Raw genomic sequence first — 25,274 nt, forward strand, 5'->3', positions numbered from 1 at the left:
TTTGTACAAGGTATGGCCACTGAAAAATATCTCTGAAACCTTAGCAGAAATCTACTATTCATGAGGAGTTTGGAAAATATAAAATGTACTTACATATTTGTGGTGTTTAGTGAAACATTCAAATATTGCCCATTCAAGGTTATTCTGTTTCATTCTAACAGTAACAGTGAAACCAAAAATTAAAGAATAAATATTTATTCAGGATATATTTTTCTATAATAATGTATCACATTTTAGAAGCTCATAAATTTGCATGTCTGTAAAGTAACCTGTGATTAAACTTGTCAAATACATGCTTAATTACAAGTAGATATATAACCAAAGTGAGTGCATCCATGTGCGATAGGCCTTAATGCAAAATGATCCAAAATTGTATAATCTCTCAATAACTGCATAATTTCTAAGCTGAACAGTAGAGTATTTCCTCTTTAGAAAGTCTACATTGAAAATACAAGGTCCCAAATACAGAATCAATGTAACAAATCATGGAAACTACATTAAGTGGACCTGTGATTTCCAATCAATCTAACTGCATGAACATGGTGTAAAAAATAAGCTGTGAAAAGCCGAACTTTTTCACTTTATGGCTATATCTATATACATGTTTGCATCAACTCCGGCTCCTCCTACAGTCCAAGAACACGCTGAGGTTAATTGGTGATTCTAAATTGTCCGTAGGCCTGAATGTGGGTCTGCTTGTTTGTCTCTCTGTGTGACGTGGTGATGGACTAGCGACCCAGAATTGCCAGGGGAACTAAAAAAAATCTGATCATTGGACTTCACAGAGATGGAAAAGGATACAGGACGATCAGTAAACAAACAAAATCAATGGAAAGGCAGTTACAGCAGGAATTAGGAAGTATAGAACCAGCCATATTACCACTAATCCAAGCTACAGTGGCCATCCTAAAATAGCACCTTGGGCGGTGTTGTATTGACACAATCCTGCTCCGAAAAGCAGATGATTAAGTGCTTCACACTTGATATGAAGGTCACTGGTGTAAATCAAAGTTTCTGTGACAGCTCAGATGGCATAAAGCAGTCCCCTATGGACAGTGTAGAAAGCACTTTCTTGCCCTTTAGCGCAAAAATGTTAGTTAAAATATGAGCCATAGCAGGTCTACCATAGTGAATACATGGACCAAACAGTGAAGCACAAACGCGGGAGTGTGATGATTTGAATGGAAAAGATGTTGGGGAGATGATACTTAAAGATGCACCATGAATGTCTGTGGATATTCCAAAATGCTGGCTGACAAGATGACTCTCAGACTGCAGAAGTTTGTCAGAAGAGGAATTTTCCCACATGATAATGATCTGCCAAAATCACACAAGAAAAAGTGAAATCTATGACCCGCACAAGTATGTCACTTGACTTTAATCCAATGGAAGACTTCTAGTTCTATACGTAATACACACATATGCCCACAAAATATTACACAGGGGTGTAGTCATTTATGTTACACGTTGTAAATGTTCTATCTTCAAAGTGTGAAAAGAGATTTGAGGTTAACGACGTGTATTTGATTTTGACAGCAACTGTGAAAAACAACATTAAGGCAAAAAAAAAGAGGAAAATTCCACACATATTCAAAACAAAGTTACTGAGTCAGAGGAGGCAGAGGTTTCAAAGCACTGACCGATCCTTTGGAGCAATGTACAGAACATATCCATTCAATATACAGGTAATGGATATAAAATTATCATTAATAATATCATTCATTTCAACAGCTTATAATTCTTGCTACATCTTTAAATTGTACACATACTATACCAAAATGACCCTTTCAAACAGATACACGTTTTAAGAAAACATCAATGTTTTACAATTCACTGCAAAAATAATATTAACAGTTATGCTTCAGTATGACCAAACATGGAAAAAGACCACCCACACAAGTTCCTATGATGTAGAATTAGCATATCTTGGCTGTGATTGTGCATGGTTATGCTTTAACAGCTCGATGCTTTGACACGTTCCTTCTCAGTAGCTGTGCGCTCAGGCAGCGAGACAAGCTGGAGTGGCCGACACGGGGATTAACAGGAGCGAGCGATATAAAGGCAGCCTTACAAGAACCATGATACCTGTAGAGCACTTGTGAACAGAGCCTTGCTTACAAATGACTGTCGCACAGTTTTGTGTTGGTTTTTGCTCCCCTATGCTGTATCCCAGAATTAAAGGACTTGTGCAAGGCGGTAAAGCTCCAGATCAGCAAAGGACTTGTGAAAGCAAATGCACTTCTGTGAGGTGAGCAATGTTTCTGAGAATTGATCCTTATTCTTTTCTTCTTCAGTGGGTCCTCTCACCGTCACTGCACTTGTATGGCTAGTCAGAGCTCATCTCTCTCTGTGCCCTCCTCCAGAGCTTGTCATCATTGTGACATGCTGCTTCGAAACCCTCAGTCAGCTATCGAATGGCTCATTCTGGCTATGAGCTGTGGATGAGGCAGAGACATGGTGGCCAGCATGGAGAGATGAGTGAAGCGGTGTTGGTTATTTGGATTATTTAACTGGTGGCAGTGGAAGTACAGTAAGTCCAGGACACCTGAATGTATTCCTGCCAAAGGGAGATGGAGATATTTATCCATGGAGAACAGTTCTGTTAACCATAACAGGTTTGAATGTCTTTTCAACGCAGCAATTCAGTGGCTTCTGTTTATTCAATAATGTCTTTTATCTGTGAGCTTTGGCTGAGAAGAAGAACAGATTAAGGTTGGTAACATTCAGTGGAGCCTGAAGAAGAACCTTCAGGAGCCGCTTTGTTGATTGTTGGGCACCATGGCTGACTCTCACCTGTCTGGCTCCATAGGAAGCTCCAACAGCAGCTCTCCCACCACCGTTGCTTGGAACATCACTGGCAGTGGCCCTTGGTTGTTGGCCTTCATGCTGGCCATCATCATCGTCATGACAATCTGTGGCAACATGTTGCTCATCGCTTTGGTGTTTGCACATCGCTCTTTGCGGTGCACCTCAAACTGCTTCCTGGTGTCTCTGTTCCTGTCTGACCTAATGGTGGCCTTGGTGGTCATGCCCCCCGCCATGCTCAACGTGCTGTGTGGATCCTGGGTGCTGTGGCCTGCCTTTTGTCCAGTTTGGCTTTGCTTTGACGTCATGTGCTGCAGTGCGTCCATCCTCAACTTGTGTGTGATCAGCCTGGACCGTTACCTCTTCATCATCTCACCACTACGCTACAAGCAGAGGATGACACCGCCTCGCGCATTACTCCTGGTCGGAGCTGCTTGGGGGTTGGCAGTAATGGCCTCCTTCCTGCCTATTGAGATGAAATGGCACAGCTTAGGCCACAGGAGTGAACACACGTCGGTTCCTGGGGTTAGCATTAGTAATATCAGCGCCTTCTCCGACAAACTGTACCCAGAGTCCTACTTTCAGCTGTCACCATCAGGAGGCCTTTCCTTCCAGTGCCGCCTGCGGGTCACCCTTCCCTTTGCCCTGGTGGCCTCTGTGCTCACCTTTTTTTTGCCCTCCAGCGCCATTTGCTTCACCTACTGTCGAATCCTTCTGGCAGCACGGAGACAGGCCAAGAGGGTTGCAGCACTAAGCCACCCACCCCACCCTCATCCATCTCTTGGAGAACCCTCCCGGCCTCCTTCGCCTGGGGTCGCAGCAGGTCAAGCTCAGCAGGACAGAGATGACTGCAGTCACCAAGAGCCTCCTGTGTCACAGAATGTACCGGTAAGAAACAGAGACCAAGCAGTAATAGTGTTCATACATATGGCTCAGGCTATTCTGTAAAAATTATATTGCAGAAATCCACTTCTACATTTAATAACTAACATGGTTATGGCTAGGATTAAAGGCCAGGAATTTGCATCCTTGCAAGCTATACAAGCATAGAAAAAGGCTCAACCTTGAAAAATGCTGTTTAAATAGGGAGGTTTATACGTACCCTTACTGCTGAGGCAATTGTGAAGAAAGTCTCTCAACAGGCAAAAGACCTTGTGGTTGTGGTGGAGGCTGTTGCTAAAGGGATGTCATTGAATAAGGTTTCAATCAACACATGGAATGCACCACGCACTGTTTACAGGCTGTCTGCAAGGACACGGTTGTACAGAAGATATTTTTTTGTTCTCATGAGTATAAAAGAACATCATTTCCAGGTTGTGAAAAGAATCACAGTATATATATATATATATATATATATATATATATATATATATATAGTGTTAAATAAATAATGCTGTAGACATTCTGACGCAAGAAAATATAAAAGAAAAGTCAAGACCCAGTAAATGGAAAGAAGTTTAAGGCCGGTCCAGAAATCTCGGAGAGAGAAGCACATCTACAGCCACATAGTTCATCACATTTTCGTATTGTAACTCACTTAAACCTGAACATTTAACTTTCACTCTGACACCATTTAGAGGAGCTTTAAAATCACCTTCTTCACTGTCAGACAGTTTCATTTACATTGTGCATCAATGTGTTTCAATACTGAAATCTTTTATGGCTGAATCCTTACTGCATGTTTCACCCAAAACTCGGTCTGATACATTTTAGGGATTTTTAAGATCTCTATTACAAAGTGCAATAGTTTTTAACATTATTTGTAAGGCATGTTAGGTGTTCATTTTTCTTATATAAATATTCTTGAGAAATGTAAAAGAAATGTGAAGGACAAAAGTACCAGCGGGTCTCTCAAAAGAAAATGAAATATATTTCTTAAAAAGGCATCAAAAATCTATGTCTGGATACTCAAGGGACACACACACTGACACTGACTGAGAAATATTCCTATCTGCTTTCTTGCATAGGGCCAGTATTGTGTCATATATACTCAATATGCCACACGAACTGCTAGGTGATTAGCTTAGCTTAGCATAAAGGCCAGATGCAGGGTAAAATAGCTAGACAGTGAGGGCTCATGCACACCTACAATTCTTATCGATGCATGTGTAGGAGGAACTTTCCACAGGTAAAGAAGAAAGAAGACCGATACACTGTCCTTTTACTTGCTACTTACTGCTAAATTTGCCTATACTTGCCCTTCATTTTGACCTGGTGAAAGTTGAAGGACCAGAACATTGCAATTCCAATCAAATTTAATTCACTTAAAAAGACTGCTTGCAGGAGTTCATTTTTCTCAGTCTGAAGGACTACAGATTTCACCTACCAGCAGCTAAAAAGCATTCTCCTTCAACTCATCATAATGTGTTCAGCTTTGGAGGTGCTTGGAGGGGATATTTTTTCCAATGACTAGTTTTTTCAATCACTGTGCTAAACTAACTGTCTGCTGAATCTATCTATAGCTTTGTTCCACAGGTGTATGAGTGGTATCGATCTTCTCATTTCTCATGTGTATAGCTGAATGAGAACACCAGTGCAACATCACTTAAATGTGAAATGATTCCAAATTAAATTACCTCCCAACAATCACATGACTTCTAAGTTGAGCAGTAGGATATGTAAATTAAACACAACAGTTTATATTTACTACACTAACAATACAAGCCCCACAGTAGGAACTCAGTGCACAAGTCAGCCCATTGTTATTTTGAATGACATGCAGGACACTAGTGCTGCACAAATTGTCTTTCACATCCTACCACATTCATGCTTCACTGTCAGGACTGTGCATTCACTGTGAAAGCCCTAAACAGGTTCACACCAAACATGCTCACCCCATGTGAACTGATCAAATTTGTCTTCCTCTGACCAAAGAAAGAGCTGCCAACATTCATCAGATTTCTCCTCATGTATCTTCATAAAGTTCAATCTTGCAGATTTGTACTGAACAGCAAAGAAGATGTTTTTCCTTAATGCTGTCCATAGAGGTGGATATTTAATACTGTCACAGAAACTCTGATTCTCACAGATAACCTCTTTATTAAGTCTGAAGCACTCGCCCATCTGTTTTTTAGCTGCTAAACTGTACACTGTCTGTGGCATCTTTTTTTTGCATACAGCCACTGTGGCTCTGGTTAGAGGAACTACATTGCGTTCTATACTTGCAAACATGCAGATAGACACATTTCATAGGTCTAAAACTGAGAACGTTCAGGTTTTCACAGCTCATTTTATAGCCAGGATTATCCAGTTAGGCTGATTTCAAATAGATTTACTCAATTTAGCTTTAGTGATGACGGGTTTTCTGTCTAGTGTGCCAGTGATCACAGGTGTTTTCACACTTGTTGCATTGAGTTTCTTGAGACATGTATTTTCAGTATAGTTTCACTAAAGAATTTGTTTTTGTTTGTTCATAAGAATAATCACTCTATTTGTCAGCTTAGAAATACTTCAATTGTTGAGCGACAATGAACATTTGAATCACTTCACATTTAAGAAATATTGCACAAGAGCAAACTCATTTCTGTTGTATACTATAATTCTCAGGAAGGAAGTGAATATGCATATTTCAAAAACAATGAGCAATTCCTTTTATTTAATCTATAAATCTGATAAGTGCTAGAAAGCTTCAAGCAAAATACAGATACGGTGCATGAACTAGTCGATGTGGATCACAGTGATTTAATTTGCTTGTCAAAGAGGCAAAAAGGAGGCCTGGAACAGTTTCTGCAATATGCCTTTGCAGCCAGAGAAGGCTTTCATTGCTCTGGGACTAAAGTGTTCTGTTCTGTCCACAGCTTTCAGTGAACAGCGAGCGTCGTCTGGCTCACCGGCAGGGTCGGAGGGCGCTGAAGGCCAGTCTGACGCTGGGAGTCCTCCTGGGACTCTTCTTCAGTGCTTGGCTCCCCTTTTTCATCACTAACATGGCCCAGGTCAGTAGAGGTGCCAGACACTGACTCAAACACAGATATGACAGAGAATGAGGTCGATGGTATGTGACATTTTAGCACGTCAGGGTTGTTACTATGCCAAGGACCAAGGCAGAGTTATGTGACAATTGGTGTATGTTTGTCTGTTCTTCCATCTGTGCGCAACATTTCTGAAAAACAGACGAACAAATTTTTCATTTTAATTAGATTTTGGCAGTGATGAGGCTTAGAGTCTGGATCCATGGATTTGTTAAAGATTTCTGCATCATTGCAAGATAGCGGCACAGCGTCACTGTAACTATGACAACAAGTGAACACCACATCAGCTGCCTGCTGACGATCACATGATTGCAGTCCTACTACAAATCCACTACTGAGGAATTATTGGGACTCATCCATTGGAAAAGACACAAGGGACAACTGATTAAATTGTAGGAATGTTTCCGAGTCCCATCAATTCATGCCACCCGTTACATATTTAGGTCATGCGATTCGGAATCCGTACATAACATACACATGCATAACACATGCTTGTGCTCAGCACAAGGTCATTTTGTTTGTTGGTACATCTATATTAAATGACCGCATTCTATGGTACAGTGAATTCTGATCATCAGTAACTAATAAGCAAGTGCTGCATGCCTAAAAAAATGCTGCATTTCTGATAATCCCGTATGGAGGAATGAACAGCCTTGGCAGAGTACTGCGCTCTCTGTGTGCTTTTATTGTCTTGGATGTGTGATCAGATGATCTGGTAAATACAAACAACTTTATCCATCTTGTCCAGTTTGACTTCATATATATGCACATGCAATTGTTTTTTTCTTCACCATAAACATTTGCAACAATTTCTCAAACCATTTCAAAATCAGTCTAATTTCTTTGGAATGGCGCTTTTTTAAATATATATTAGTGATTCAGTGGCTTTCTCACTAATTTATATGTGTGGTGGGCACAAAAGAGTGTGAAATAAATGCAAACGGAAGAAAGAAGGAGAGAAAAAACACTTGGATACCGATCTATTTTTGTATTGGCCAGCCTGGGCGTCATAGACTTGCCAAGCTATCTAATGAGGAAATAGATTGGCATTTCAGCTTTGTGTGGCTGACTCATTCCAAACCCCAGAAAACAGCCTACCAAAGAACCATTTATAATTGTTATTCCTTCTAGGTTGTTGATTTTGATTTGAATAGACCAAACACACGCACTCATTAGTCTCGGCGAGACTAAATGAATGTCAAAAAACAGCTTAATCTAAATTGGTAATGACACTTCTCCTGTTTTTCAAGCTTTCAGTTATCCAGTCATTTTGATCTCCCATCTGTGCCCTCTCGCTTCTCCCCTGCACAACACAGATAACGGAGACTTGACTGTGTCTGCGCTCTTCTTTCTTTTCACACTCAATGTGGTGTGTGAAATGCACCCTCCTTTCTGTCCTATTCCCACTGCCTCCCCAGCTCATCTTGATAATATTGGAAGTTCTCCTCTAACAGCTGCCTCCTCCTTCACTGTCGCTCTCTAAATCTAGTGGATATATTCAAGATCTGTGTTTATCTAACCATTGCCAAGGAGATAGATAAAGTACTGTATGGACAATAAATAGACTATTTTAAGTCTTATTTATGTATTTTGTTATATTTCTTTATCTATTTATTCCTCTATTTATTTCTGTCCAAGCTCTATCATTAATGAAATTACGTTTGTTGATTATTTCCCAACTCAGCTGCTTGCAATCCTAAATTACTATTAAGTAAATAAATTATTGAAAGAAAAAAAGTGCAATAAATAAACACAAATTAAAGAGTAAATTAGAAAACTAGCAAACAAGTCTTACAACAAATATTGCTTGTGTAGTTTCATGGTTGTATTTATTTGTTAACTATTTACTATCTTATCAATGAACAAGAAAAGCACTCAGAGCGCAGAACAAGGCTGCTCAATCGTTGTATGATTTCCTACGGATGAAATCTTTCAAAAAAATTCGTGGTCAGCAGTGGTTGATTTATAGTAGGATCGCGATCATCATGTGATCTTGTTGTCATAGTTACAGTGGCGCTGTGCTGCTATCTGGCAATGATTCAGAATTCTTTAACAAATCCATGGATCCAGACTATAAACTGCATCACTGCCAAAATCTAATTTCTTTGTGTCATTTCTGACCTTCTCCGAAAATTTCATCCAGATCTGTTCGTCCGTTTTTTGAGTAATGCTGCTAACAGACAGATGGACAGACAAACCAGCGCTAGTCATCACATAACTCTGCTGCGTTCCTTGGCGGAGTAATTACAACCGTTTTTGAAGGAAATTAATAACTATGACAATCATTTTTAATAAATAAATGTACATTTTTGGCAAAATAATGAGTACATTTGCAGAAGGGCAATAAAAGGTAGTTTAAATTGTTTATTATTATAAATTGCATTTTTCAAAATTGTGTTGTAAGTTAAAGGTACACTGTTGTGTTCACATTCTGTGTCCTTTAGGTCCTTTGTTGAATAGTTTAAATTGTGCACTATGCATATCCAGTTTGCCCGTCTCTTTTGAAGCATTCCTGCCATCTTAGCCCATCAGCAGAACAGTGTAAATCCAGGGAGTTATATGTACGATGAGTACCTGTGAGTATTCGCATGCATACCTTAAAGTGTGATGTAAAACACTGGTCCACAGCAATAAGTGGTCAGAAGCATTGCAGAGTAACTTTAAGATGATATTTCTGTGTGCTCATTTCTTTATCTATTTTCTTAATTACATACTGTGATTGGTGCAAACGTCAGCCAAATGTCTGTCTTCACAGAAGAAGCGTCTTTTTGGATCATGTCTTTACAAATTCATGAATGGTGGGCGTTTGCTTCGTCTGTGTTAGATGTTGCTTTGTTCAGTTTCACAGACATAATAATTACAGTAAACTTGCCCAAATAAGACAGAACTCCCACATCTTTGACCTTTAACTTCTTTGTGTGCTTTTTGTCATGTCCTTTTATTGTGACATATTGTCCTATGTTTCACCGTATGTGTCACTGTTATGTTTTCTGTGTGTACCTGTGTACTGTACAAATCCCAGAAGGTTTAGGCCCAGAATACAGCTGATATGTTCAGAGAATGCAAACCTAGCAGGGCTCTTAGATGGTCAGCTAGTCCAGGCCACAGTCTGAACTAAACATGCAGAAGCAGCATTTAGCTGTTATGCTGCAAACAAGTGGAACAAACTGCCAGTGGAGATTAAACTTTCACCTAATGTAGACACTTTGAAGTCCAGGTTAAATCATTCTTTGCATGCGTCCATGCATGAAGTCTGCACGATATCTTTTAACTATCAGCACCTCACTGTAATGCTCTTAATGTTTTATATAAAGCATTTTGAATTGTCTAGGACATGAAGGGTGCTGTACAAATAAGCTTGCCTTGCTTTGCATTAACCTGCCTAGGGATGTAAATTAGCAAGTTGCTATAATCTGGCATATTTACATCTATTGCTGTCTAAATAAACGTTTATTAATGTGCACTGTCCCTGTCAAATAAATAAATACATTTTAAAACAGGCCAAATATAGCACAAGTAGAAAAATAAAATAGTCGGATTGAAATGGATTTATAATCAAATGTCAGGATGTCTACTCCGTTACACCCTCGTCCATTTCCCAAAAGGTATTTTTGTCTATTTTCACACCGCCTTAAATGATGCATTAAGGCCTACAATAATTTTCACTGTGCTCTTCCAGGCAGTGTGTGACTGTGTGCCCCTTGCGCTCTTTGACGCCATCACCTGGCTGGGCTACTGCAACAGCACCATCAACCCCATCATCTACCCGCTGTTCATGAGGGACTTCAAGCGAGCTCTGGGGAGGCTCTTGCCCTGCTGTTCCTCGCGGTCGCCCAGAAGACCCTCGCCAGCTCTCTCTCTCTCGCTACGTAACTCAGGAGAGCCCAACATTGCCAGCAACCCCCCCTCACCCCTGGCCTCTGACCCCACCCACCCCCCTGCCACCGCCACCGATGCCGTCAACCTGCTGGATGCTGAGCATGCTGGGATTGAGCTGCCTCTGCTTCTGCCCAATCAGGTCGACACTCTGGACTGAACGGTCCGCCAGCATATCAGGGAGTCATTCATTCAAGCACTGAGGTTCATTACAATTCATTCCTTACTTGCTGAGTTGAGAATCACAATTAAAATCTACTTTATACTTTTACAGAAAAATATCTACAAACGCTTCAGCTCTGTCTTTAACTGCTTCTTTCTGTTACACAGTTCAAGATGTGCCTTCCAAACACATTTCTCTATAAAACTAGGGTTTAGACTAATTCCAATTTTCAGTGCCAGCATACTATGTCACTGTAACATCGAGTAAGCGGTGTATCACGTTCATGTCGGTAGAAGAGAACAGAGAAAAGCGTGGCCTTGAAGAGACATATTCACTGAGTTGCCCCCAGCCTTATGGAAATTCAGTTTCTGTGACAATATCTATAGCAACCAAGCTAATAGAAGAAAATGATGAAATGAATAGAGTAGGCACCTATTTGCGGCATCCAATAAACCCTGCAAAGCAAACAAATATTTGCAGGTATTTAATCTCACAGTGAGTCCATATTCGCAGTCGGTAAAAAACAATATAATCTGCTGAATTCTAAATAGATATTAAATTAATACATCTAGAAACTCGCTTTTAGTCACAGTAATAATTAACAGTAGCATTTAATAATTACTAAATTGCTACTTCAGTTGCTTGTTGCTAGGAGCTGTCACATTGAGTCTTGTGCAGTCTGTGTTGAGAATGAAAGGAATATTTTCTCCAACAAAGCTTTGATGTTGCAAAAAAAAAAAACTTGAGAAGATGAGAGTTTTCAAGGAAGCAGCTGGTCCTGTAACATGCTCTTTACAAGTTTGGCCGCCTTTATTTGTGTGAATGCTCTGTAGTCCAGTGTGTATCATCCCAGCTCCATGATATGTGTTCGTTATCCAGCTCCTCCTCTGTGCTGTCTTGCTGGGAATTAAAATCAGGTGCTGTGGCGTTGTTTTCCTCAGACGTGAGTGATGAATTGTTCCGGGTTGTGATGTGACTGTTCGATTCTGTATCACTGAATGAGTCCAGCAGGTGTGAAATATCAGGGATATCCCACCCATCACCCGTCTCTTCTGACTCTGACACATCTTTCACATCCCTGCTTTCTTGTGTACAAGTTTCAGTCTTCTCGGCTGGATTTTGTGTGATGGTCACTTGTTGCTCATTAGCTGTTTGGTCAGGGATTTCCACTGTCCCATTCGTAACTGGTCCGGACTGAGGAAGAGCAGAGGAGGCTCCTGGGATGTCTTTGGTCGGAACTCCTACTGCAACCAAGATGGTGTCCATCTGACGCATGTAGTCCAAGTGGCCTTTCACCTGGGAAGCACAATTACAGTTCTTTCATTCATGGTTTGAAAATAGTTCATACTTCTTTGTAAATCACAGTATATATATGTTACTTTTCTCAAGAAAAAAAATACTACTTTGTACAAAAGTGGTCTTTTATTTATTTATCTGTACAACATATTTTCCTACTGCTTATGTTACATGACCTGAGGCCAGTTCCACAAAACAAGTCTACTAAATAAGGCTAGTTTACTTTAGTTATTCCAACTTATTGACCAGTTGTTTTGGTTCTATAAGGCAAATTACATGTTCAGTCATACGGTATGTGTTATCGAGCGTTTTCGACACAGGCTACATCAGAAGATGCCAACCACTCATTAGCAAAAAGAATAGGAAGGCCAGGCTGGAATTAGACAAAAAAGTACAGAGATGAGCCTCAAAAATTCTGGGACACAGTTTTAAGGACTGATGAGACAAAGATTAACTTTTACCAAAGTGATGGAAAGGCTAAAGTTTGGAGAAAGAAAGAATCTACTCATGATCAAGCCATGACAGATAATGTCATGGCTTGGGCTTGCATAGCTTCTTCTGGGATGGGCTCATTAATCTTCATTAATGATGAAACACATGATGGCAGCAGCAAAATTAACTCAGAAGTCTAAAGAAACATTTAGTCTGCCAATTTAAGAAAAGATGCAACCAAAGTGATGGGGAGATCCTTCATCATGCAGCAAAATGACCCAAAACACAAAAAACAACAAAGGAGTTCATCAGGGGCAACAAGTGGAAGGTTTTAGACTGGCAAAGTTAATCTACAGACCCTGTAGAGCTGCATTTTTCATTTTAGAGGAGACTGAAGGGATTAATCCCCCAAACCAACAACTGAAAGAGGTTGAAAGCCTGAAAATGCATCACAAAAGAAGAAAGCAAAAGTCTGGCGATGTCAGTGGGTCACAGGTTTGATGTAGTTATTGCAAGCCAAGGATTTGCACCTAAATATTAAGTCTTATTCACTTTAATCTATTTAAAAATCTATCTGTTCCAATATTTTGCTCACCTAAAAATTTAGAGTTTGATGACAAATAATGCTATCTAAGTTGTGTATCAGTAGATTGAAGTATCTTTATTAAAGTGATAAAATGATGAATCGACCTCATGCATGCATCATGGATCAATACCAGCCTCATTTTACACATGAGTCATGATAATGAAGAAATAGAAACATAGGAAAGCTTTGCAAAAACAATATAAGGTGAATATTTTCAAGATCCCTGAAAAATCACAACTAATATTTCCAGGGGAGCTCCTGATTCCCTGCACTTCACATCCTTCTTTTAATCCGGCTGTATAAAAATACTTTTTAATTTAGTTGCTATTTCCATTCAATCAAACAGAAGTTTTTCTTACAGCCTGTCTCTCTTGGTTTTGTCTATGGTGGCAGTATTACCTCTTTTTACTTTTTAGATGCTTGACTCCTTAATATATTTGTAATCGTTGCTGCTCTCTGAACCACAGCTGCTGATTGATGTGATCCACACTCGGCCTGTCAGGCTGCTTCACAACAGCTCGCAGTTACCTCAACAACTAGCCTGATTGCTTGAACTTGAACTACCCTTTATGGAACCACTTAAACTGCCACTGATATTTTAGGTTCAAGTCAGCTGTTGAACTTTAAGTCCTACTTTTCTTAGCATGCTTTATAGAACAGGTCTCTGGTGTACACTGCATCAACATTTTGAGTGTGTTCTTCCTGTTCTTTTCTTTTCAGCGTTTCTTTGTGTAAAATGTGAAAGCTTTGATGCAGTATCTCGTTCAACAAAGCAACAAAATAAGTGTTAAGTAATAGGTTTTGTGTTGATTTTAAGGGTTGTCAAAAAGTATTTCTGTATACTAAAACAGACTGGCAGGGGCCTTACTTTTTTTAACTCCTCTGAAGCGCAAATGTGAAAACGTATTTAATACCATTACACCACTAAAAGTACATCTCATTGTCACATCTTTTTCCCTTATTTGTCAACAGATTTTTGTATTAGACTAAAATAAACAATTCGTCCAAAAATACAAGCTGCAATAATCAATTTTTTTTTTTTATTGTGTGTGTTGTGGATAATATCACTCAGTGACAATTTCGACTATTAACAGGCTCTTTAAATCTTTAAGTGTGATTTGAGTCTGTTCATTTGGTCATTGTGTACCGAGCAGCTATGTTCAATGAGATCAACGTGATAGTGACTAGCTTGTGACCCCAGTGATGCATTTACTTAGACGTAAAGAGCCAGATAAATGCTTACAAACCTTAATGTGAATCTTTCAGGGTCAAACACATAAATAAGCTGTAATCTATTAGAACTGACAGACATGAATATTGCAGCTACAAATACATCTTTTGTCAGAAATGCTGTATTTCTTTTGCCAGTAGTGTCATGTAGGAGTACGCACTTCTCTTCCCTCTTATGAATTAGTCAGGGACCACGAGTACAATTTAAAAAACTCCAAACACAATGAACTTAATTAATACTGAACCCAAACTGATAGTGAAAACATTCAAAGGTTAAACAACCTTCAGTTCATTTACCTTCAGCTGTACTTACTATAGTGTACGAACTTAAATTTGATCCTAAGCTATGACTCACCACAGAGGAAAGATCCACATTGATTATCCGCCGATCCTGGATGTTGATTGGCTGTAACCCAGCAACAGACAGCTGTGCAGCTGAGCTTCGGTACAAGAATCCCAGCAGCCAGTCCCCTCTGAGAGGTAGATCATGCTCAACAACATATTCATGTAATATTTAAATAATTAAGCTTGCTGTCAAGACAGTAGTTTCCAGATTTACTGCAGTCAAACAATGAACTCACCTCACTAAGCAGTGAGAACATCAGAGCACTAAAGTATCAGCAACGCTTAGAGACCTAAACAGTGCTGGATACATACTTCAGAAAAGAACTCTGCTCTACCTGCAGTATCCATTGATTATTTTCCCAGCCACAACCTTGGCCATTCTCTCCCAGGCCTTCTCAGAGCCGTCCACTGGGGCCCCCAAGAGGACCACATCCTCCACTACTCCTTCAAAGCCTGAGGATTCAGAACAACACAGAATAATAAAGCTTGTTAGAAAAAAATGATGGATGTAGAGACATAAATGCATATCATCTTTTATGCATGAACGCAGCAGTCTGCATTCTGCTCCACTAATTGGATGGATTACTGGCACTTTTAAAAGTCCAAACCTCATCCCAGGAATATCTCACACCTTGGTCACTGGCGAGCTCCTGCAGACAGTAGTAGATAACTCGGGCTCCAAGACTGAAGCCTATGAGGCTGACAGGCCGCTTCCCCTTCAAATAGAGAAAGAAACAGAAAATGAAAACTCTACTGCACCTGTCAATTTAAGAAGAAAAATGCCACATTAAATATTATATTAAACATTAAATAACTAGAAAAGCACTCAGAGAGTGCAGTACTCCACCAAGACTGTTCATTCCACCATGTGACATTATCAGAAATGCAGCATTCTTTTTTTTTTTTTTTTAGAAATGCAGCATTTGTTTATTAGTTATTGATGATCAAAAATCACAGCTACATAGAATGTGGACATTCACTGTAATATAGATGTACCCACAAACAAAATGACCTTGTGCTCAACACAAGTAAGTGTTATGCATGTGAACATTATGTACAGATACCGAATCACGTGACCTAAATATGTAACGGGCGGCGGAAATTGATGGAACTCGAAAACAGCCCCACAATTTAAATCAACTGTTTCTTGCATCATTTCCAACGGACAAGCCCTGATAAGTCCACAGCGGGCGATTTGTATAAGGATCGCAATCATGTGATCGTCAGCAGGCAGCTGATGTAGTGTTCACTTGTAGTTATAGTTACAGTGACATTATGCTGCTGTCTTGCAAACAATACAGAAATCCTTAACAAATCCGTGGATCCATACTATAAGCCACATCACTGCCAAAATCTAATCAACTGATCCTTGTGTCATTTCTGACCTTCCCTGAAAATTTCATCCAAATCTTAGTCCATTTTTGAGTGATGTTGCTAAAAGTCAGACAAACAGACAGACAAACCAACGCCGATAGTCACATAACTCCGCCTCGTTCCTTGGTGAAGTAATTACAAACAGTAAATGTTTACACAAAATATTCTATCAAGTTTTCCAGACTGACAGCAGACTGTGTAACACTACATTAAAGTGTGTAATAACAGAAATTAGAGGCAATACGATACCTGCTGCCTGCTTCTCAAAACCTGAGCCAGATGTTTCCCCACCTCAGCTGAGCGGTTAAGACAAACACACCAGGGGTTATCAATGACGCTGGCTGCTGCCAGCAGAGACGCAGGCCATGTCAGAGCCGTCACAATACCTAGACAGTGTGATGGTGCAAAATACATAAATGCAGCGTCAAGCAGGGTTAGTCAAATATAGTAAACAGACATCAGCTCTTTACAAGCAATTATCTGAGTAAATGTTGGCTCCAAAAGGTCTGCCACACAACAGTGTTGCCTGTGTATCTAACTATATATCCAGTGAGGAGCGCGTCCTGCGCAACCATCCTCATACCTGACAGCACTGTGTATTTGAGGGCTTCCTGGGCCACCATGCTAACCAGCCCGTCCAACAGAGAGGTCATGGCTGAGCCCAGATCTCTGAGGAAACGTGACTCCCACACCAGGCAGTACTGTTCACCGCACTCACCCAAGCTGCACCAGGGGGCCTGGAACGAACCTGGAACACAGCAGTTGTGTTTTCATGTCAGGAAGCGAATAAGCAGCTCTTGTACTGAAGTGTTTTTTCAGCTATTGTAAATGAAGAGAGTGCTAAGCTTATAACTGAGTGTGTGTGTTTCATTAGTGACAGAGAGCTGCATTTTATGCAAAAGCAAAACCAAAGTGGTTTGTCTGTATGATTTTAGGTGAACACTCTACTGGTACAGTTTTAGAACATTATCTGGGACACATCATGCAGCTTCTTCATTTTATTTAAACTACTATGTAATTGACCTGGAAAAGCCCATAAACTCCGATTGTACTGGGCAAAAACATGTAGAGAATGAATTACTAATAGAGTACAGTAAATGTGTCTGGCTCACTAGATGGTTAATCTACTTTGTTTTGGACTGTGTGCATAAGGATGCGATGGCCCTAGCACTGACCCAACTGAATTCATTCATTGCTCTGTAAAATGGGCTATGCAAGATTAACTGTTAAAAAGTCAAACTATCTGATGTGGTTTCAACACACACTTGATGTAAGCTCACTGTATCTGTGGAGCTTGACGGTCTGCCATGTTTATAGAATAGCACATCTGCAAGCAAAATAAGAAGATACTTTGATTCTAATCAGAAGGAAATTCTTTGATATGGTAAGTGACTTTTTGTTGCAGAAAAGTGTGACGTGTATCATTAAATTGTACATATTTTCCATCCGCCAGAGATATACAGTGCTTAACAAATTTATTGGATCACCACTTGTCCTAAATTAATGTGTTGCTGATGACCAAAATATTTTTCTATGGTACTGTAATGGTTAATCCACCAGTATGTGCAAGCTCTTTAATCAAAATGATAGCCTTAATGCTAAAATATAATTAGTGTTATTATCTGTGAATTTTCAAATATACTGTTTTACAAAAAAGCAGAAAAAATAGCAAAGCACATTATTTGCTTGCATTCCTGAACAGGCTTTTTTTTGTGGTTGTATCATTCTTGATTAATTTCTGACTTCACCTAATGGATAAAATGCACATTTTATGCCTGTGACCTCACTTTATGAAAAGTAATATTAGTCCATGAGCCAAGTGGGTAAAATTGGGGTCATTGGTACCACTTTGGGGGGCAAATTCTCATATGCATTTTTGTTAAGGACAATATCCCTAGTAACTATTCCTGTGTGATAGACATGCACAAGTGGCAGCTTTATGTGAGATGTCCATGAGTTTTTAATAGGTACATCAATACAATTTTCTAGCCTCTGATATGGTAAATGCAAGCAAATGTTTATCGATGCAGAAGGTACAGCAGAGGCTAAATTACAAAAATTAGGTTGCTGCCCAAATAATGGATCCAACTCAATCAATAAGCTGAGTGCCTTGATGGGAATGTTGAAATAGAATGTGACTTTTGCGTCAATGTGATGCAAAATACAGATTTATAATTTGCCAAAAAGTCCACTAGTCCACAGATAAAATAAAAGCTATTTTCTGAATCGCCTAATCCTAAATAATGGAAATTGACAGAAGAACCCGTACTTACTGTATTTACCACTGCAGAGCCAACCTGTCACCGCAATGGTCAGGTGAAGATGCTTTCCAGAATTCAGTGGCAGGAATTCAAATTCCTCAATCGCCCCGACACACTTTTTCATCTTATACCCTGGAGAGACCATGTATGAACACTAAATAATGGTACAGTCGAGGGTGTGAGAAGTTTGCCATACTTTTGTCAAAAACATAAATTCACCAAGTTTTTTTTGTTTTTCAGGTGAAAACTTCTTTCTGTTCACAACCATCCAGTGCTCTTACCAGTCAGTCCAGCCCCTGCTGCTCCAAATAGAGAGGCCATGATAGCGATGCCAGTGGCTGAGCCCAGAGCAGCAGCACCTCCAGCCCCCAGCACAGCACCGGCCCCTGCTGCCACCAAAGGAGCAGCCAGTCCACCTGTCACACCTGGCAGAGGCAAAAAGATGACAGTCAGCACAGAAAGCTAAAGCCACTCTATACCAAGGTTTGATTGACTGATTGATTGAGATATTTATGGACTAGGTCTACATATTCGAACAGGAGTGAGGAGAAGTAAACAAACACTTATTTAATCCCACCCATTTCCTATAAATTATCCATCCATCCATCCATTCTCTATACACCGCTTTATCCTCACTAGGGTTGTGGGGGGTGCTGGAGCCTATCCCAGCTGACTTGGGCGAAGGCAGGGGACACCCTGGACAGGTCGCCAGTCTGTCACAGGGCTACATATACAGACAAGCAATCACACTCGCATTCACACCTACGGGCAATTTAGAGTAATCAATTAACCTCAGCATGTTTGTGGACTGTGGGAGGAAGCCGGAGTACCTAGAGAAAACCCACGCATGCACAGGGAGAACATGCAAACTCCATGCAGAAAGAACCCGGGAAACCAGGGATCTTCTGACTGCTAGGTGAAAGTGCTAACCACTACTCCATTGTGCAGCCCTCCTATAAACTATTTATTGATAATTTCCAGTTTCCTATATATTATACAATATTTAAATAATACACAATTTCTGTTTATACATGTAGGATACAATACAAATCTATACAATTATGATATTACGTATTTAGATATTTCTACGCATATACACACATCTATATATATATTAATACCAGGCGTGAACTAACCGTGATGTCACCCGTTGGTTTCAACGCTGAGAAAATGAAGCCCGGATTTTGCTACTTCCTGGTCGCCGTTTTGGATTTTTTGGAGCCAGTGACGTAAAAAGCGTCATCAAACAGGCTGGACCGGAGAGCAACTAGGGGCAGGATTGGCTGAGGACTCTCTTATCCCGCCCACATTTTACCGCAGAGGCTTCTGTTGCTGTCTATCAAGTATAGCCACGCCCCCTGGCTCCGCCAACTTTAACGATTTATTTAAAATTCAGTATTGATTTATTTTAAGATCAGCCACATGATCTCTCATTTTGACCATGAAAACTAACGGGGGAAAAAATCCTGAGCTGTAGAACATCAGTCTATCAAATTTTATTTTTTCCAAAAATGAATTGGGGTCTATGGAGAAAAAGCTTCTTGCAGCCAACCCTAGTGGACGGCGTGATATTGCAAGTTTTTGACACTTCCGGGTGGGCTTCAATTTTGGAGCCAGATACTACGTCCACTTTATATACAGTCTATGATTAATATTTACACATATACACATATATTAGTGTTCAAAAGTTTGGGGTCACCCAGAAAACTTCATGTTTTTCATGAAAACTCACACTTTAATTCATGTGCTAACATGACTGCACAAAGGTTTTCTAATCATCAATGAGCCTTTCAACACCATTAGCTAACACAATGTAGCATTAGAACACAGAAGTGATGGTTGCTGGAAATGTCCCTCTGTACCCCTATGGAGATATTCCATTAAAAATCAGCCGTTTCCAGCTAGAATAGTCATTTACTACATTAACAATCTCTAGACTGTATTTATGATTCAATTAATGTTATCTTCATTGGAAAAAAATGCTTTTCCTTCCAAATTACAGACGTTTCTATGTGACCTCAAACTTTTGAACGGTAGTGTATGTATACATACACATACACTCATACTAAAGAAAACATAACGAGAAACCAAAAAGTAATGCATAGTTACTTACCAAATAAATAAGTAAAAAGATAAACAGTATCTCCTGTAAACACCTAGCACAGGTCATGCCCCCTCTTCATCCTTATATGTAGGTGATTAAGTGCAAAGAAAAACTCTACAGAGGGAAAAGTGTGGTGAAATTGTGCCACTAGCAGTCTGCATGAATTCCTCTGATAAAGTTATGGTGATTTCATTATCAGTTGATTCAATCTTCAACTAAAGCCTTTAATTTCACCACTAGATATTTTAAATGCCCAGAACTAAAGCAGGGATAATCACCGATCACAGTTCCTCCCCCCACAGTGGCCAGTCCGATGAGGAGGTAACGTCGTAACTTCCTCCCCCTTTCTCTCCTCAGCCGCCTTGAGGATTCCTCCCTAATGGAAACAGAGGGGGACAAACCATCCATATAAATATGGATGGTTTGACTCTTCAAGTTCATTTAAGGCGACATTTTTGAAACAATGCTTATTTATGGCAACTATTACTAACTATCATAATGCAATAACTCGGTACAAATGCGACTGCCATGCACAGTGATTGTGTGGTTTAAACAAACTGAAACACACACGATTTTCCAATAAAAAGGGGGAAAAAACATACTAAGACTGAGTATTTTGAATGAACTGAGATTTAAGCTATATAAAATGTATTAATTAGTTATTGTAAAAGGCTACATGTAATCACATCCATTCGACCATCACATACTCGGTCTCCTCTCCGCCTTCCCTCAGTCTTTCTCCCAGAGTTTCCTCAAAATCTTCCAGCTGCTGTGGAGAGACTCGGAGCAGACAGCTGACATGACGGATCAGGACTCTCGCTCTGGCATCATACTGGCCTGTGAACATGAAATGCCATTGAAGTTTCAAAGTAAAAAGCTTTCATGAATTCACCCTGAGTTTTGAAGTCATTCATTCTTCAAAGATTCTTACCATCTTTGACAGAAAAGGACACCAGATCCTGTAATACAAGGACAGGACTTGTTAGAGTCAGTGTGTGAAGAAATACAATTTGATTTATCAAAGACGAATAAAAAAGCTTCATTGTTGTATTCTTTGTTTAGATGTTCTGTGTGGATGATGGAGGCCATCTGAGCAGTACAAACTTATCTGGATCACAATCTGACAAAATAATGTGATCCCAAAGTTCATCATGCTTCCGTTAATGTTTTCTATTATTATGGATGCATAATGTATTTTATATACACACACACACACACACACACACACACACACACACACACACACAGACATATATATATATATATATAGTTATTCATTTTTTGTTTACTATATTTTTAGTCTTTTTACATTTTTTAAATTTGTGCTTATATATATATATATATATATATATATATATATATATATATATAAGCAGTGCAGTCTTTTTTCTATATTTGGGTTTTTGCTTGTTTGTTTGTTTTATTTTATCTTTTTTTGCCCTTTTTTTTCTATATTTAGGGCTTACAGGGTTAAAAGTGTCCTTTCCTTATTGGCTTCCATGTCAGGTGACATTAGGACATAAGAAACTGCCTTTCACTAACCCTAACCTTCCCAGTTATAATAATGGATTAGATTTATATAGCACTTTTCAAGGCACTCCACAATGGATCCATTATTCATTCCCTCACACATCATTCTCACTCTGGTGGTAGTAAGCTACATTTGTAGCCACAGCTGCCTGGGGCAGACTGACAGAAGCATGGCTGCCAATCCACGCCTACAGCCCCTCCAACCACCACCAACATTCACACACCAATGTGAGAGCAGCACTGGAGGCAAGGCAGGTAAAGTGTCTTGCCCAAGGACACAACAGCACATGACTAGGTAAGAGTGGGAATCGAACCGCCAACCCTTCTATCATTGGACGACCCGCTCTACCACCTGAGCCACAGCCGCCACCTAAACCTTTATAACCCCTGTAGCAAGTCTGAAGCAGCTGTCATCTGTTTTTTAAAGCTAGATTGTGAAAGTAGTTCACCATTTGTGGTGTCATTTTAGGAGGATGACTACTGCAGCTCTGATAAATGGTACTATGGCTGCTTCTATACCTCCTGATTACTGCTGCAGATGTGGTTCCACTTAATTTTAGTTGATCTTAGTGCATCCTTCTCCATCTTTGTGAAGTCTCACATATAGATTTTTCAGTTCTTCTGTTCAGTTTAATTTCCATGTGGAGCCATGATAGAGACATAGAGATAAACAAAAGCCACAAGACCAAAACTTAAGAAGGTTCTGGTGTTCATTTATTGCAGTTAGATAACTGGAAATGACAGGTGTGCCTGACTTTGCCTCAGTGGTCTAAGTTGTGTGTCAGTGATCGGTATATTCACTTTTCTTGTACCGAGTCTCTGACAAATTTTCATTGGTCTTAATAAAGTATCTGTTCTAGACTGTTCATAAGAAGAAATACTCTACTTCTCAACTTAGAAATAACGCAATTATTGATTTGATTTTTTGGGGATATACTCATAGCAGGAACTGCTGATCCAGTTCCTTCTACCATAATTCCAATTATCTTTCATCACATTTATCTTTGATTCCATATTTCTGTAGTTATTTTATTCATACATTGCTACCTTTATGTTCTGTATTGTCTCATTTCCAGCAACCCATCCAACGTGTTATTAGTGATACCTGTATGACTGGGGTGGCCCCTGCAGCCAGCAGTGGGTCCGCCTGTAGGATGGACAGGAAGGTGTCAGTACCTTCGAAGCCCAAGCCTGACAGGAAAGCCCCCATAACCGGCATCACCGACTCATCCAGACCCAGCCAGCGGACCAAAGCCTGCAGGTACTGCTCCCTAAACACACTGACAGACACAGGAGGCAAGAGCACATTGATATCGCTATAAAGGACACAGATACAGAACACCTTGCTGACATTCACTGTCATGATTGTGCAACCTGTTTTCAGATCCAGTAAACAACTGGCCCAAGGAGACGCCACACAGGGCAGCAAAAGCAAAGCGGCTCTGTTCATTCAGCTGTCTGCTGATAACCGACTCTGGGCTCTGGTCACATGAAGCATCTGGTGAAGTTTCTGCCCTCCCCGGGCCTAAAGTGATAGATGGACAAAGATTAATGATTAACTTGAAGTGAGAAATTTGATTCAAATACATCAAAAAACAAATCAAACACATGTGACACACCAGGCCACTCTGAACTCAGACTAGCCATAAGCAGAAACCTCAGAGATACTGTTATCATTCTGTTATTAAGAGGAGTTTATGCTGAATTTACAAGAGATTTAACTGGTCTGGTTCATTTGTTACACCAGAAACATACAGCATTAGATTTACAAGTTGTGACTGCAGCTACATGAAAGTAGGTTACATGGAGTCTAACTTGGTGCTTCTCAGCATCAGGAACTGACCTGAATTCAGCATAATGAGGCTGTTACAATATTCAGCTTTCAGCTAATGTAACTGAATCCTATTAACTTCCGCCACAGATATGACACTGTTAGCTGCCAAACAGCTGGCTGTTAGAGGAGGTTTACTAGTTAATGACTAGCTAACGGTAGTAACACTTCAAAACGTCCTCAGTTTTACTAACTCAGTAGTAAACTCGTTGCTGTGTACTGTACCTGGTGTGAACTGTGAGTTCGAACTGCTCCGTTGTTCCTCCATGACTGTCACAATATGCCGACTGAACTTTTGCTGCATTCAGGGGTTCATCCTGAGCTCGGACATTGCAAATATCTTCACATTCACACGCATTTAGCAATAAATGCTCGTGAATGTAATGTTTAACCCAAATCCTAACCCACTTCGGGAAACTTGTTGTTTATGTCAATTTCACAAACAAAAAATAGTACAACTTCTAAAATGTAGCTTCTATTGTGACTTTGAAGCTCTTCTGCTGTTAGTTACAGCTGTAATATTACGACTGTACGTAAAGCATCAGCTGCGAGCAGCTGCGAGCAGCGCTGAGGCGACGTAATGTCCACGTCCACTCGGGACAGAACCATAGACTGTCTATGGACAGGACAGAGGTCTGTCCACGATTGAAGTGTTGTGGAATGTGTTGTTGAGATGCTAATAGGAAACTGTACAATTATATATATTTAAATAGAGTATAGGATCCACAGAGTTTCACCAACACTGCTTCATATCAGTGAAACCAACTTTAGTGGTGTTGTATAACTTCGGCCAGTAGGTGTGAGTGTTACATTCATTTTCTCTTTCTGTCCTGTCTACACAACCGTGATTATAGCAAATACTACTGTTATTTGTTTCGGTTAGTTGAATTATTTTCACGATGAATAATTTGAGATGGTGCTTATTTTTTAAAGGGTTAATACGCTTTGACAGATTGTTGGCCTCCTCTTGTCAAATCTGAGAATGTCTTCAGAGCTGTTTCAGGAATCATGTGTGCTTTGTTTCAAATTCACTGTGATATGAGAAGCAGCCAATGAAGGAAACAGCTTGACACAGTCAAAGAATTTCACTGGAATCGTTTAATTAGATGAGGCCTCTGGCATAGTATATGACACAGAGCCTTCCCAGGATCTTTCTGCATAGAGTTTGCATGTTCTCCCTGTGTATGCATGGGTTTTCTCCAGGGACTTCCTCCCACAGTGCAAAAACATGCAGTCGTTAGTTAATCATAGAAATGGATGCCTCGGACACTGGTGTAGGAGCTGTCCTCTCTCAGAGATCCGCAGCTAATAAGAAGCTCCATCCCTGTGTCTTCTTCTCCGGGCAACTTTTACTCTCAGAGCGAAACTATGACATTGGCAACTCCAAACTATTCACAATTAAACTTTCTCTGGAGGAGTTTCAATAGTGGTTGGAGGGCTCTGACCAGCCATTCGTTGTATCTCCCTCACCTA

General features: G+C 40.0%; 2 protein-coding genes across 4 annotated transcripts; one reads left to right on the forward strand and one right to left on the reverse strand.

Moving 5' to 3' along the window:
• Nucleotides 1-1,315: 1,315 nt before the first annotated feature.
• htr6 (5-hydroxytryptamine (serotonin) receptor 6) lies at nt 1,316-11,600 on the forward strand. Of its 3 annotated transcripts, none has more exons than XM_051949921.1 (4): nt 1,318-2,615; nt 2,810-3,693; nt 6,603-6,737; nt 10,453-11,600. In XM_051949921.1, the coding sequence occupies exons 2-4, from the start codon at nt 2,884-2,886 to the stop codon at nt 10,807-10,809; spliced, it is 1,302 nt and encodes a 433-aa protein (XP_051805881.1). In that variant the 5' UTR covers nt 1,318-2,615; nt 2,810-2,883; the 3' UTR covers nt 10,810-11,600. The 3 variants fall into 3 exon arrangements, with proteins under 3 accessions (XP_022071149.2, XP_051805881.1, XP_051805882.1); XM_051949922.1 differs by having other exon boundaries at nt 1,318-2,248; XM_022215457.2 differs by having other exon boundaries at nt 1,316-3,693.
• On the reverse strand, nt 11,281-24,218 carry tmco4 (transmembrane and coiled-coil domains 4). Its single transcript, XM_022215456.2, has 14 exons — nt 24,027-24,218; nt 23,345-23,495; nt 23,076-23,250; nt 21,372-21,399; nt 21,148-21,277; nt 20,719-20,816; nt 18,618-18,761; nt 18,349-18,468; nt 16,659-16,823; nt 16,325-16,461; nt 15,333-15,417; nt 15,037-15,154; nt 14,712-14,829; nt 11,281-12,108 (listed from the first exon to the last, which is right to left on the reverse strand). Exons 1-14 carry the CDS (start codon nt 24,103-24,105, stop codon nt 11,623-11,625), a joined length of 2,034 nt encoding a protein of 677 aa, XP_022071148.1. The 5' UTR covers nt 24,106-24,218; the 3' UTR covers nt 11,281-11,622.
• Between the last annotated feature and the right edge of the window lie 1,056 nt (nt 24,219-25,274).

The sequence above is a fragment of the Acanthochromis polyacanthus genome, chromosome 6 (genome assembly GCF_021347895.1).
Source record: "Acanthochromis polyacanthus isolate Apoly-LR-REF ecotype Palm Island chromosome 6, KAUST_Apoly_ChrSc, whole genome shotgun sequence".
Classification (NCBI taxonomy): domain Eukaryota; kingdom Metazoa; phylum Chordata; class Actinopteri; family Pomacentridae; genus Acanthochromis; species Acanthochromis polyacanthus.

Excerpts from the sequence above, each read along its gene's own strand:
- htr6 (XM_022215457.2), top strand. The coding sequence starts at position 2,779 with ATGGCTGACTCTCACCTGTCTGGCTCCATAGGAAGCTCCAACAGCAGC. Across the intron at positions 3,694-6,602 it reads CTGTGTCACAGAATGTACCG|CTTTCAGTGAACAGCGAGCG; the intron begins GTAAGAAACAGA and ends TTCTGTCCACAG. Across the intron at positions 6,738-10,452 it reads TCATCACTAACATGGCCCAG|GCAGTGTGTGACTGTGTGCC; the intron begins GTCAGTAGAGGT and ends GTGCTCTTCCAG.
- tmco4 (XM_022215456.2), bottom strand. The coding sequence starts at position 24,105 with ATGCAGCAAAAGTTCAGTCGGCATATTGTGACAGTCATGGAGGAACAA. Across the intron at positions 20,817-21,147 it reads GAAGGCGGAGAGGAGACCGA|GGAGGAATCCTCAAGGCGGC; the intron begins GTATGTGATGGT and ends TGTTTCCATTAG. Across the intron at positions 15,155-15,332 it reads GGAGCTCGCCAGTGACCAAG|GCTTTGAAGGAGTAGTGGAG; the intron begins GTGTGAGATATT and ends CTGAATCCTCAG.